The sequence below is a fragment of the Pagrus major genome, chromosome 4 (genome assembly GCF_040436345.1).
Source record: "Pagrus major chromosome 4, Pma_NU_1.0".
Taxonomy (NCBI): Eukaryota; Metazoa; Chordata; class Actinopteri; order Spariformes; family Sparidae; genus Pagrus; species Pagrus major.
This window is the reverse complement of record NC_133218.1, coordinates 36,247,274-36,261,302: the sequence shown is the minus strand read 5'-3', so window position 1 is coordinate 36,261,302 and position 14,029 is coordinate 36,247,274. Positions and strand designations below refer to the sequence as shown.

The window sequence follows — 14,029 nt, the reverse complement described above, 5'->3', positions numbered from 1 at the left end:
AAAAAATAAAAAGGCTTCAGAGGTTGTGATCAACTCCATCTCTTTCTGTCCCGTCCTCAACAGTAAGCTGCCGTATGACGTGACTCCGGAGCAGGCTATGGCCCACGAGGAGGTGAGGACGAGACTGGAAGCCTCCATCAAGAACATGAAGACCATCACTGACAAGTTCCTGTCGGCCATCATCGTCTCAGTGGATAAAATCCCGTACGTCGCCCGCTTATAGCATCAGTCTGCGTGGACAAGTCGGCTGTTTATTTCCTCTGTCTAACCTCGTCCGTCTCTCACTGTCTGTCAGATACGGGATGCGTTTCATCTCCAAGGTGCTGAAGGACACCCTCCATGAGAAGTTCCCAGATGCTACCGAGGATGAGCTGCTCAAGGTTTGTATCCTTAATGTTTGCTCCACAGTTTTGTGATAGAAAACTGTTGAACACTGTGTGAACTGATCCTTTAGTCCTGTGCTGGACCTCCATAGCTCCTCTTCATTGGCCACTTCAATGAAAGCAGTTTCTTTCTTCTCATCTTCCGCCTGGCTCTCCTGTCACTGTTTCTCACATGAATCTTTCCCTTTTTTTTCTGCTCTTTCCGCCTTGCCATCCAGCTGCAGCCTCTCTGTCGGGGTGGAGGTGTCCTCCCTCTCTCTGTCTGCTGACATTAAGGCGAGTCGTGCATCTCTTCTGGCTCTCCTCCTTTTTTCCTGCTCGAGCTATGTGTGCTAACACGTTCAAGAGCTTTCCTTCATTCTGCAGTAGCACCCATGAAACTCTTAAACCTGAACTCAAGATGCCAACAAAGATGTAGTTTTTTGTATGATAACAAACGTAGTCTGTAGATGGTTTAAGTTAAATTAAAATAATCTCATGTTAATGTCTGCAGTCCTGCATATACCAGTATCTCAGCACCTTTGAATACAACTCAGTTTCTGTCTGAACAGTGAGACTAATAGAATAAAGTTATGTCTGATCATGATAATTGTAACTGAGGTTGTTTTTGCATTTCAGATCGTGGGGAACCTCTTGTATTACCGCTACATGAACCCGGCCATCGTGGCACCCGATGCCTTTGACATCATCGAGGTGTCGGCGGGCGGCCAGCTGACCACCGAGCAGCGACGGAACCTGGGCTCCGTCGCCAAGATGCTGCAGCACGCCGCCTCCAATAAGATGTTTCTGGGAGACAACGCCCACCTCAATCCCATCAATGAATATCTCAGCGCCTCCTATCAGAAGTTCAGGTGTGATGTTTGTCATTTTCCAGTTTCTTTCCTTTTTCCTCTCATGTCTGTCCTTGTTGTTTAACTTCATCTTCCTCCGTCACAGGCGATTCTTCCTGGCAGCGTGTGACGTTCCCTCACTTGAAGATAAGTTCAACGTGGATCAGTACTCCGACCTGGTCACCGTCACCAAACCTGTCATCTACATCTCCATTGGAGAGATAATCAACACTCACACAGTGAGTCTGGACCACATTATGTTTGCTGTCTTAAATCGCTCCCGCTGCATGCTGGAGCGCCAAAAGTGTTTTTTTTTCCTGTCATGTTATCTGGAGGTTTTGTCTCGCATGACTAACAAACTGTACTTCTGTCCTGTTAGCTGCTGCTGGACCATCAGGACGCCATCGCACCAGAGCACAACGACCCCATCCATGAGCTGCTGGAGGACCTGGGAGAGGTTCCCACCGTCGAGTCTCTCATTGGTGAGTGGATTTGGAAGATCTTCTATATCACTGTGGTTCCAAAATTGTCTATACAAGAAGTGTAATAAATTTTAAAACATCCAAAAGCAGGCTGAAAACACGACTGTCAGAGTTTACTTTTTGTTTTCCTCATCTAACATTGAACGTATTTACAAATAATATGAAAAAATGAGTTTTGCACAGAAATAATTCAACCACATTATTATCATCTGATCCTTTGAACTCGGTGCTCCTTCATCTGATTGGCTCTCTGTCTCATTCAGGTGAAAATCCTCTTCCCCCCGACGACCCCAACAAGGAGCTGATGGGCAAAACCGAAGTTTCTCTCACACTCGCCAACAAATTTGACGTCCCCGGTGAGGCCAACGTGGAGATGGATGCCAGGACTCTCCTGCTCAAGTGAGTTCACGCTATAGATTTCAGGCTGATTAAAAAGAGATGAAATACGTTTGTTTTCAGGAGATTCACAGGTTGCTTTTATTTTTGTCTTTCCAGCACCAAGAGGCTCATCGTGGATGTGATTCGGTTCCAGCCTGGGGAGACTCTCACTGAGATCCTGGACTCCACAGCGAGCACTGAACAGGTCAGAAATAAGATTGAGGGTCAACAAAGCTACGACAGCACGCTGCTGATGTGATGGAGTCACAATTTATAAACACTCACAGGTGCTACTGTTATGTTTATGCACTTAACATTAATAATTTAACGCCATGATTGCGGTAAACAAGCCAGGCCCTCAGCCAGTGACTCACTGTTTTTATCAGCTTTATGGCACAAAACAGGAAGAAGGTGTTCCACTTCCTGTCGGATAGGCTTAACTTAATCAGTTAAGTGCTAACTGAATTTTTAAAAAATGACAACACGCACCGGCCTCCTCTATGACAACATCCTCTTTCCAACAGAAGCAGCTGTGACATGGGGAACAGTAAATAACATTATAGCTAATGATACCATTAAAGTACCATTTACTGTAGGTGGAGGTTTGTCTTCATCACAGTGTCATTTATTTACTGCGAGTACTCCAAATTATCATCATAGTGTATTTATGTACTGGTGGAGTACATGTTACGCAAATGTCAGGCAATTTAAAGGTGCAATATGTAAGAAATTTCATTGAAAACATAAAAAAAAAACTAACTAAAACTATCAACAGATTTGCGGAGAAATAGCCAAAGAAGTTTTGACATTATGACTCTTTGTATTATTTTTGAGATATCTACTGGAGTTAGCATGCTAACATGCTAGCCACAGCCCATACTGTTTTTTTGCAATGATCCCTCAGATGTGGTTACCAAACATGTGACAAAGATATCAGGGTTCAAGGTGATTTATTTGTTATTACACAACACAAACAGAACATGCAGTGATTTAAGCCATAAACACAGAAACACGTGTCTGCCCGTTGAGTGCAACAGCTTGATATGAGATGTTGTGGACTGGACCATTTAAAGATATATGGTTTTAAGCTCTTTTTATAGAAATGTTGTTTAACTGAACCTTGTTTCCCTGGATGACAGGAAGCAGAGTACCAGCGTGCCATGCAGAGGAGAGCCATCAGAGACGCCAAAACTCCAGAGAAGATGAAGCAGGTCAAACCGGTGGTGGACGACAGCCTGACGCTGCAGGGCAAGAAGGACAAGATCAAGAGCAACCTGCAGAGGCTGGCAGAGCTCGGGAAGGTCGACCCCCAGAACCGCTATCAGGACCTGATCAACAACATCGCCAAGGTAAAAACAAACAGACCATCTCTGGAAGTGGACAGCTGAAACAACAGCCTCCTCACTCATTTATTTTAACATGATGTGCATGTGTGTTACAGGACATCAGAAATCAGAGGCGGTATCGTCAGCGTCGGAAAGCGGAGCTGGTCCGACTTCAGCAGACGAACACTGCGCTGAATTCAAAGACCACTTTTTATAACGTTCAGATTGATTCTTATAATCAGTATATCAAGACGTGCATGGACAACCTGGCCAGCAAGGGCAAGTGAGTGACTTTTGATTTATAACTTTATATTAGTTCTGTCTTCTCAGGGTTCGGGTCACCACTAACATGTTCTGTTGTGTAGCTGAACTTATATCAGATTTGATTCATTTTTGGCGGCATGTTTACGTCTACCTTTAAAGGTGAGTCGTGTAGGATTCCTGTTTACAGGCGAAACAGCCCACATGTGTGTGTGATTAGACTGCAGACAGAAGCCTTACCTGTTAACATAGATTACACTGGAGGGTCTGCAGTGGCTGGGCCAAGTGTTTACATACCAGGTGACGGACCGGGACGGTGGTAGGGACCTGAAGTATCCCTCCCTGTAAGTTTGAGGGCACCAGAAAGAGGGAAAGAGTTGAAAGCAGAAAACTGGTCTTAAATAATCTGTTTTTGTGTTTGGAGCACTTTTCTTGATTGCACCACACGTGCAAAAAAAAACCCAGGACTGGGTCACTTGTGGCTGGCTGTGGGTCACAATGTTGATCCTCAAACTCCTGCTGGTTTTGAATTTGGACTTTAATTAGGGGCTGTTTTACTCCTGGAGTGCAGAATGCAATTAAGCACAGCTGCTGCCTGGTTTGATAGAAAACCAGCACTGTGGGTACAAAGGACCAGCATCCAAACCACAACACAGCACCTACCCTTTATGTGAGGCGTTTGTCAGTCAGAGGTGAAATGATTCTTAATTTTACACTGGACGAAAAATCCCACGGACATCTGTCTTTTGTCTTTGCTGGGAATGAGTACAATCAGCCTTCATCCCCAGGTCAAAGACTTACGATTGTTTATCGGCTCCACCTCCGATCGGCTGTGATGGAAACATGACAGCCTGGACACGCTCATTTTTGCCCCGTCAGCATGTTTTCCATCTGTCTCTGTTCAAGCAGCACTTAGACGTTGCTCCATCTGCGTTGAGTTTGAAAGAAAGACTCAAGTACACGACTGAAAATCTTACCACAAAAGTATTTCTAAGAATAACATGAGATGTTGAGTGATGCAGCTCAGCTCTGAAATAGTGAGACTTGATACTGTGTGCTGAGAGACGGTATCATTTTGTACTGTACACGTGTCGCTGTCTCTCCTCTCAGGCTGTCAAAGAAACCGGGCGACAACAAGGCCAAGAAGAGTAAACAGGTTTCACAGAAATACACCGCCTCCCGCCTCCATGAGAAGGGCGTGCTGATCGCCATAGAGGATCTGCAGCCAAACCAGTGAGTTCTGCTTTCTGTCACTGAAAACCAGTCAAAATATGTGATATGTGGTCCTATCATTTATGTGATTGTGTTTTTGAGGATATTTCAAAATATCAAGATAGCCCTCGACATGTTAGGGCACATTAAACTGGAATATTAGAGCAGTAATCATTTGTAAACATCCGTTAGTAGGAATGTTGTCTTTCACTAAACCTCCACATTAATCTGACTCTTCCCTCCTTTTCACTCCTCACAGGTTCAAGAATGTTATTTTTGAGATTTCTCCATCAGAGGCTGTTGGAGTTTTCGATGTGAAGGCCAAGTTAATGGGCGTGCACTTGGAGACATTACAGTTAGAATACCAGGTATTATTTCCTTTATATCTGTGTTGGTGCATTTTATAGGGACTGTAGGCTGTGATTTAATCTCTTGTGTCTTTCTCAGGATCTCCTCCAGCTGCAGTATGAAGGCGTGGCAGTGATGAAGCTCTTCGACAAGGCCACCATCAACGTCAACCTGCTCATTTTCCTGCTCAACAAGAAATTTTACGGGAAATAGAAAAAAGAAAAAAAAAAAGGATAAAAGGGCTAAAGACACTGATTTCAACCACAAAACCCTCTCTGAGGGTGGCAGAAGGCCCTGACCTGACCCAGCCTGGCTTTCCTTCACATTCCTTACTGCACTTACGTGCCTATGCAAATTTATGTGCATTATTTTTTATTATGTGGATCACCATATGTGCTTTACTCTTAATGGATCACTCCATTGTGCGACTCGAGCCGGCACACCACAGACGCTCGCTGGAGTCTTTTTCTTACTGTCTGTAACTGAAGCTAGGTCAGAGGTTTAAGATTTGTACGTTTTGCTTTAAATATTATGAATATCTTGTGCATGGGCTTTGATTAATTATAAAAAATGTATGTTTTATGTAAAGAGATCATGTTTTGTGTCTTTTCTTAGCTGTTAGTTTAGTTGCTCACCTGACTGATAAAGGCCAAAGTGCTAGCGTACTTTTCAGCGGGGCTGTAGTACATGAAACGATGCTTCAGATGAATTGGAAAGAAAAACTAAAAGTACAGTCCGCTCTCCTTCTTCACCATGTTTTATTTTGAAAACACTGTAGTTAAAGGATGATTTAGAAAAATGAAGATTCAGTCATTATGTCCTCACCCCCGTGCTGATCAGGTGAAGTCAGGTGAAGTTTCTTGGCCACACAACATTTCTGGAGCTTCACAGCAGAACAGCGTTGCAGCTCCTAAACAACAAACAACAGAAAAAAACACAATGGCTCCGTACAGCTCGTCCGGCGTAATCCAAGTCACTGGAAGCCTCGAGATCCTAAATTGATTTTTTAAAGATGTTACACCCTTTAAGCGCTCGTGCACCGACTTCAGACGGGGTGCATGCTAAAGCTTTAGCTTAACAGCTACAATGCAGATTTTGGCTTTACAAAGGGTGTAATAAATGTCTTTTCAAATCAATTATGGATCTCAGAGCTTCCAGAGACTTGGATTATGCCAGATGAGCTGTATGGAGCCATTTTATATTTTGGGGTGTTGTGTTTTTTTACATTTTAAAAACAAGTCTCCAGCTACTTCTGTTGTTTAGCAGAATGCTGCAACGCTGTTTTGCTGTGAAGCTCCAGAAATGTCTTGTGGACCACGAAACTTCACCTGACTTTCCATCAGCATGTGGGCGAGAAGATAATGACTGAATTTTCATTTTTGGGTGAACTGTTCCTTTTAAAATAGTTCTCAGTTAGTTGAATGTGAATATGATTGAGCTCTTTGGATTTGACCCACCTCGCTTCATCCTAAACTCACACAAATATTCTTATATCTATGCAAATATCTATCACACATGGTATTTAACAATATTTGAAAAAAAAAAAAAACGTGCCATGCTCATATTGAGCTGTTGAACTCAAAACGTGAGGTTTTTAATTTAAAATAATATAGAATTTGTTGCATGATCATGAAAAAATCACATCACGCCCTCGGATCCAGTCCGTGCTGATAGAAACCGGCTCCGTCGTCTTTTCTTGACCAGTCAGGATGTCGGTTTGTCTCGGACTGGACTGGGCCGGGTCATGACTACAGCCCTGAACTGACCTGCTGTGCATTTCTGCTTTTTGGCTCTGAGAGACATTGCACTCCTGCACTCGCAGCTCACACAGCTGTGCAGATGTGCTCATTCATTGGCTTTCTCAGACGACTTACTGGAAATTACATTTCTTTACATCTCTCAAAGGCTGTTTATCTAAATGCTGAAACACAGATTATTGTCACCTTATAAAAATCAGTTTAGTTAACGTGTGTTAATCTGTAAAACATAGGATGGGATCCAGAAGTGTAAGCTGGATATTGAATACAGAGATATTTTTTTTTATGTCTTGTTGAAAATAACTCAACAAAGTTTCCCTTATTTATATTTTATGTTGTCAGTCCACATTGTGCTGTAGTGACAGATCATGTAGGTGAGCCTGAGGATGTGCAGTATTACAGTAACTATACGTGTGAGTCCAGTAGATGTCACTCTACACCATCCAATTTTTAGTTATATGTTTATTGTATCAGAGATTGACTTATTATAAGAAGCCTTAAATTGAGATTCAACGCAGATCTTATTGAACCAGATGTTGATTTTCTGCCTCATGTTAAAGTTGCCATGTTCAGAGGATGACACTGTTTGAGATGGAGGAGGCTGAGCTCTCTGTACATTACTTTCTCTCTCACAGTCCATTAAATGTATTTGACCTGTTTTAGAATAAAGCTCTACAGAGGCAACGTGTACATTGACTCAAGTACTTCTCACATACTTGTACTTTATGCTGCTTTGTAATTTTACTCCACTACTTTTATGTAAGAGCTGTAGATAAGTGACGTTTGACCAACTTTACAGGAGAACCGAAACAAAATGTGCCCCAACTTTGTTTATTTAATTCAATCTTTAACATTAAAACTTCATAAACATGTGGTTGACAATATACTAAATAATCAATATTATGACAATTATTGATTTAAAAAAAAAAAATTATATTAAGTGCACTCGCATCCTTTTGGCCCCAAATAGTTCTGAGTACTCCGTGTTTTTGATTAATGACTCTGGATTGGTTTTGAATTCACATGTGCCCTTCTGCCATCAAGAGATATTATTTTATAAATATAACTTGTTTTAAGCCAAATAAGTAGTAAGTTCAAACCTGCTCCCTTTGGACCAGCTAACAGATGAAACACATTTAAATACTGCTGACATATTAATAATCAAATATATTCAGTATATAAGTGCAAAATATAGAAGTCACATACTGCTACATGATTAACACTTTTTATCGCAAAAATGTATTTGTTGGGTAAAACTTATGTTTTACTTGTAAAAGAGTGTCTTTGCTATTTTTATACAATACGATTATACGTTCAGCAACCAGATACTGAAGTACATTTATTGCCAGAAAAGTACTTTTGAGATAATTTAAGACTTTTATTCAAGTACTATACAGTATGTGTGACTTTCACACACCTTGTACTTGAGTGTCATTTTAACACAATATCTTTACTTTGACTCAAGTATGACTTTTGAGTACTTCATACAACACTGCTTTCTAGTAGTGTAGGAGTTGGTTCTTATAATCTTTAAAATAAACCATTATACTTTATTGACTCAAATCAGAGTAAACCCCACTCTGACCTGACTTTCTCTACAAAGAAGAAAACCTCACTAGAGCCGATGGATCTGTATTTGAAACCAGGATTTGATTGTAATCCAGAACATCTACTGAAATTATTAATTACTGCCTTGTAGTATTAAAGGAGCACTATGTAGTTTTGGAGAAGAAATTAAAACTCAAAATGTTCATATTTACAATATTAATGAGGTAATAATACACATTTTTTTTCCATAAGTGAATAAACAAGCTGTTCTTAGAGGAAAGGTGGCAGGGTCCGCCACATATAAACAAAGTTAAACAGTATGGAGAGCTGAAGTCACGGCCCATCCTTTGTCTGAAAGACATTGTACAGTCATCAATAGAGAGAGACAAATACATTTTCACTCTTCAAAACAAGTTAGGGATATTGGGGTATGGGTTCATATATGCAGGTGCATGGATGTGCAATAAACTTCAGATGAAATGTGTCTTTATTAATTTTTGGAGACCACAAATAAACACAAAATAAAAATTCAGATATGTTACAGAATAAACAACCAAGTGAAACACTAAAATATCCCAAACTAATGTTGAGTAGTCATGTTCCAAGTCAATAAAGTCTCAATTTGTTGTAAATAAAGTAAAACATCATGTAGTTTTGTGTTAAAACGCTCAGTGAACTACATCGTCTCGCTCAACACACGTCACCAACAACAACATGGAGCCAACTGGGTACTAAAAAAGATGAAAATCACAATAAACCTGCTCATATGGACGACTACAGTTATGTGGAAGGAGAGTTTGTCAGTTCTGTGAGAAAGCAAACGTACAGGATTGACTCTACAGGCTCTCAGTTACGGGTTCTGGTGACCAAAAAGTTTTCCAAAATAAGATCCCAAGAGGGAAACCAGAGGGGGCGTGACTTCAGCTCTCTTTGAAATTGTGTTGTCATTTAAGTTCAGTTTGTTTATTCAGTCATGAACACAGAGATAGTTTGTTTATGAAATAAGATAAGATGATCCTTTATTAGTCCCACAATGGGGACTTTTGCATTATTACAGCAGCAAAGGGGAAAGTAAAAATAGAGTGCATCAATAAAAAAGAGTAATAATAACTAGGTAGAGAACATGAAAAAGATAAGTAGGAAAAGCAGTCGGAACAATATAAACCGTATACTGAACATTTAGATCCTGAACGTGCCCATCGGCATATTGTGTCAACAGTTATCTACTTTGTTTAGTCATAAAAAATCATAGCTGCAGCTACAATAGAGGACACTGTCCTCTGGATTTTTTTCTGGGTCTTTCATATCTTCATATATATATTTGGTAACACTTTCTAATATCTGTTATATCATTAAAATAAACAATTATATACAATATAAAATGCTAATTTATAGTTAATAGTTATTTCACTGTTAACAAGCAATGAAATGCTTCATAAACCATTTATTAGCAAATGTTCATTGGAAACTTGCAATTAATGTTCATAATACTTTGTAAGTGGTTAATAAATACTGTGTAATTCATGTATAAACATTATTTGGACGCCATTAGAGAGTTGCAACTGATGTTTTCAACCTCATTGTTTATTAAAGAGGTCATGTTATGCTAATTTTCAGGTTCATACTTTTATTTGGAGGTCCTAGTAGAAAAGGTTTACATACTTTAATTTTCTAAAAACACATTTTTTTTTCTCATATGGTGCATTGCTGCAGCACCCCTTTACACGCTGTGTCTTGATGCTCCGTTTTAGCTACAGAGTGAGACATCCCGCCTCTGTTCAATCTTTGATGAGAGTTGCACATGTAGCCGATCAGCGGCAGAGTAGGCAGGGTCATGCCGAGCAAGGTAGCGTGATCTAAAATAACACCGCTAGTAGCGACTGTATGTCTGTTGACTGACTGGAGTGTATTTATTTCATAATAAATATATAAAAATATATATTTATATAACGCCTGTTACATGGTGATGCACATAAGTGACGGAGGTAGAGACTCGAGTCCAAACCAGGCGTTTCAGGCAGTGCAGGAGCAGTGCTTTCTGTGGGGGAGAGTTACTTCATTTGGTGTGGACTTTGGGCTTTTATTAATGATGGTTATTATAAAGTTTTACCCATGTCAATAAGTCCAAATTGGCCATATTTGTTACTTATCTTCTTCTTCATCTGTTGGAATTCGAGTCCAGTTTGTATCTATGTGCTGGCCCTGGCTGATATTATTTAGGTTTTTATTTGATTACTGCTCCTGTGAAAATGCAAATAAATGCATAGATGTATGCTAAAGGTGGTGTTTCTTAAACACTTTTCTTAGAAACCCTGGCTCCGGCCCTGAGTGCTCAGAGATCTTTACATTTACAGACCAAATTGCACTTTATATATATATATATATATATATATATATATATATATATATATATATATATATATATATATATATATATATATATTTCTACCTGTACATAATTGAACAACATATATCCACACTGTAAATAATATAATATAAATATACTTAAATATATATTTATATATTTATAATAGTCCGGACTTCTGAACACTTTTTAACTTACTGTTCTTTGTTGTTCTTGTTCCTTCTAGTTGAATGTTGTTATGTTTGTTTATGTTCATGTTTACGTCTATGTACATTGTGTGCGAAGAATAACCAAGTCAAATTCCTTGTTTGTGTTTCACATACTTGGCCAATAAAGCTGATTCTGATTCTGAGATATTACTGATAATAGCAGTCATTACTGGACCCGCACGGAACCAGCAGGGCGCTTGTGTGGAGTTTGTCGCCGCCCCGTGGACGCCGCCGGTACCGCCGCTGTTTAACGAGGCAATGTTTTTCTCGCAGCAGAATGAGGATAACAAGCCAGCGGATCTGAGTTGCGGTTACAAGCCCCGTCAGCCGACGGCTAATAAGCTGAAAAACATTTGCAAAGCAGGCAGTCAGAAGCAGAATCGCGGCGGAGCAGCGACGAAGGAAGGAGCCTCTCTGTCGGCGCTGTTTTTGTTTCTCTTCGTGGAGTCGTCGGGTCGGAGTTTGTCTGAAATCTCTCAGCTGTCCGTGGATTAACGCAAGACTCGACTCAGACGCGCTGTCAGATCATTTTTTAAGCGATACACTTGTGGATTTACGCCCCTGCATCACTTGTGAATATTTTTGCGTGTTTTTTTTGCTTGTTACTCCAGTTTGTGGGCAACATAAACTCGAAACAAGACCCAGCGGACACTTGTTGAAATACAATTTGCCGAGCGAACCTTTTGCCCAACTGCTCGGGAGCTTTGCTAGCGTTCCTAGCCAGATTTAGCTAACGAGGCTAACAACTTTCTCTTGACACGGGCGGCTCGGTATTTTGGGCTCAGATTGCGTCTGTTACGTGTCTTGTTAGGTGTTGGCCGAGTGTCCACAGGTTGGCAAAGTGCGTTTGTCACAGTCGTTGCGATGGCACTGACAGCAGCTTAGCTAACTCGGCTAGCTGCAGCTGTTACTCGGTTTCGTTAGCAATGACGGCTAACGTCATGTCAACGTCAGATTCAAACAAGTGGTTCGCTGGAAATGTGTCAATATGAAGTTATATTTCGCCGTTAACTTCTCGTAATCAACACGGCACACCGTGTGAAAGTTATCAGAGTTGACTTACAAACGGATAAAGCACACACGCTTTGATTTAATCTGCTCTCCGGGCATAAGAAGTCAACTTTTATTTACGGGCAGCTTTAACGTTAGCTTAGCTGCGTTAGCTGCTAGCTCGGCTTACAGCACAGCGTTGACTGTGGATAAACTTTGGCTAACCGATGATGTGCGCCGTGGTTTTGACACGCTGATGGGTTCACTGCAACGCTCACTGAGAGACTTTGAAAAGTAGACCCCCCCTCCCCTCCTCCCCTCCAGCACCGTCTTCCACTTCCCCCCCCCAAGTAGCTGAAGTTGTGAACACTGCGGCCCGCACGATGTCCGGCTCCCCGGGCACAGGTGGCTCAAACCCCAGGAAGTTCAGCGAGAAGATCGCGCTGCACAACCAGAAGCAAGCAGAGGAGACGCGGGCCTTTGAACAGCTGATGACAGACCTCACTGTTTCAAGGGTAAATACACTTCATTTCTGTAAGCTAATTATCTTTTTTTTTTTTATCAGTGGGAGGGGGGGACAAAGCTGAGATTTCTGGTGTTCAACCAGAACTTCTTGTTTCATTCAGCAGTGGCAAACCCACTTTGTCTGTCAGCAGTGCACAGAGGTGCAGTGATGCACACACACACTCAACAAGACCTGTTGTTTTTCTTGATTTATTTCATCATCAGCAGTGCAACAGGAAATGGGAAAGTGGCTCCTCTGCTGCTGAGCCACCCGCCAAAAAAGCTCCCTGGCGCTGTTACAAGGTGCTCAGAAAGCAGCAGTGTCGTCTGGGAGAGATGCAGACAGTGTGCATGTTTCTGCAGACTGCTGTTTACATCTCTGTCTTCCTCTTCATGTTGAATCAATACCCGTGGGTTAAAAACCTGAAGTGCACCCGGGGCACTGTGCACAGAGAAGGGACCGGCTCAGAGCATAATAACACCGGGCTGTGCTCCCAATCGTTCACAGTGCTGATGCTCAGATGAGCTAAATTATTCAAAATGTGCTTTATAGTCATCTTTCCAATGTAAAATAACATCGGCTGCATTCATTTGTGTTTCAGGTTTAGGCGTGAAAGTGTTCTGCCTCGTTTTTAGAGTTGTTTTTCAGTTGCTTGTATCAATATTAATCAATCTGGTGATGTTTTCTGATTAATCAATGACTTGTTTAGACTAAAAAATCTAAGAAAACAGTGAAATCTGTCCAACATGACATCTATAGATGAAAACCAAAACACAAAGATATTATTGTTCTAATGATATGATGATATGAGGGCTGTGTTATACGGCCATAACAAAATGTGTCACTATTTTAATTTTATATTGCAACACACGATATATAACCTTTTAATATTTTGGCATCTTGATAGCAAAACAAAATCAAATATCAGCTTATTATTGACCAAATACCTCTAGTCATATTGCAACAATATTGTAGGGATGACTATTGGTACTTTCACAAAATATTAACACAGTGAGATTTTTGATAAATAATCATTAGTTATGTGACTATAATGACTGAGTGGGTGAAGGAAACGGTAGAACAAGCAGAGCAGTCTGGGAAGTCCAGAAAATGACATCACTTTACTGTAATGCTGCCTTTTTCAATATTTAGTCTAATATCACAATAATGATGCAACATCGACATATTGCCCAGTCTTACCAAACCCTCCCACTGAAGGTCAGAACCAGACAGTGTTTGGATCGTTTACTTGATAAATGACTAAAATGATACAATCGTTTAACAACTGGTGATTCATGTTTTGCTGACTTTTCCGTTAATAGTCATTTTGTTAGTTGTACTTGACAGGCCAACAGCAAAATCCAGATGTGTTGACAAAGGACATGTACTGCTTGTTTATTTGTTTTCTTTTACGGTAAAATAATCTAAATAATAAT

General features: G+C 40.7%; 2 protein-coding genes across 2 annotated transcripts in view; both read left to right on the top strand.

Moving 5' to 3' along the window:
* iqgap1 (IQ motif containing GTPase activating protein 1) overlaps positions 1–5,807 on the top strand; it is a 43,542-nt gene extending 37,735 nt beyond the window's left edge. Inside the window, exons 26-37 of the mRNA XM_073464098.1 lie at positions 64–204; positions 296–380; positions 1,002–1,234; positions 1,320–1,452; positions 1,593–1,695; positions 1,959–2,094; positions 2,191–2,278; positions 3,213–3,422; positions 3,515–3,681; positions 4,770–4,892; positions 5,131–5,239; positions 5,319–5,807. Coding sequence (XP_073320199.1) covers positions 64–204; positions 296–380; positions 1,002–1,234; positions 1,320–1,452; positions 1,593–1,695; positions 1,959–2,094; positions 2,191–2,278; positions 3,213–3,422; positions 3,515–3,681; positions 4,770–4,892; positions 5,131–5,239; positions 5,319–5,432 — 1,642 coding nt within the window. The 3' untranslated portion in view covers positions 5,433–5,807. The remainder of the gene's footprint in view (positions 1–63; positions 205–295; positions 381–1,001; positions 1,235–1,319; positions 1,453–1,592; positions 1,696–1,958; positions 2,095–2,190; positions 2,279–3,212; positions 3,423–3,514; positions 3,682–4,769; positions 4,893–5,130; positions 5,240–5,318) is intronic.
* A 5,570-nt stretch (positions 5,808–11,377) lies between these two features.
* crtc3 (CREB regulated transcription coactivator 3) overlaps positions 11,378–14,029 on the top strand; it is a 44,977-nt gene continuing 42,325 nt past the window's right edge. The window contains exon 1 of the mRNA XM_073464138.1: positions 11,378–12,603. Within this exon, the coding sequence (XP_073320239.1) occupies positions 12,472–12,603 (132 nt within the window). The 5' untranslated portion in view covers positions 11,378–12,471. The remainder of the gene's footprint in view (positions 12,604–14,029) is intronic.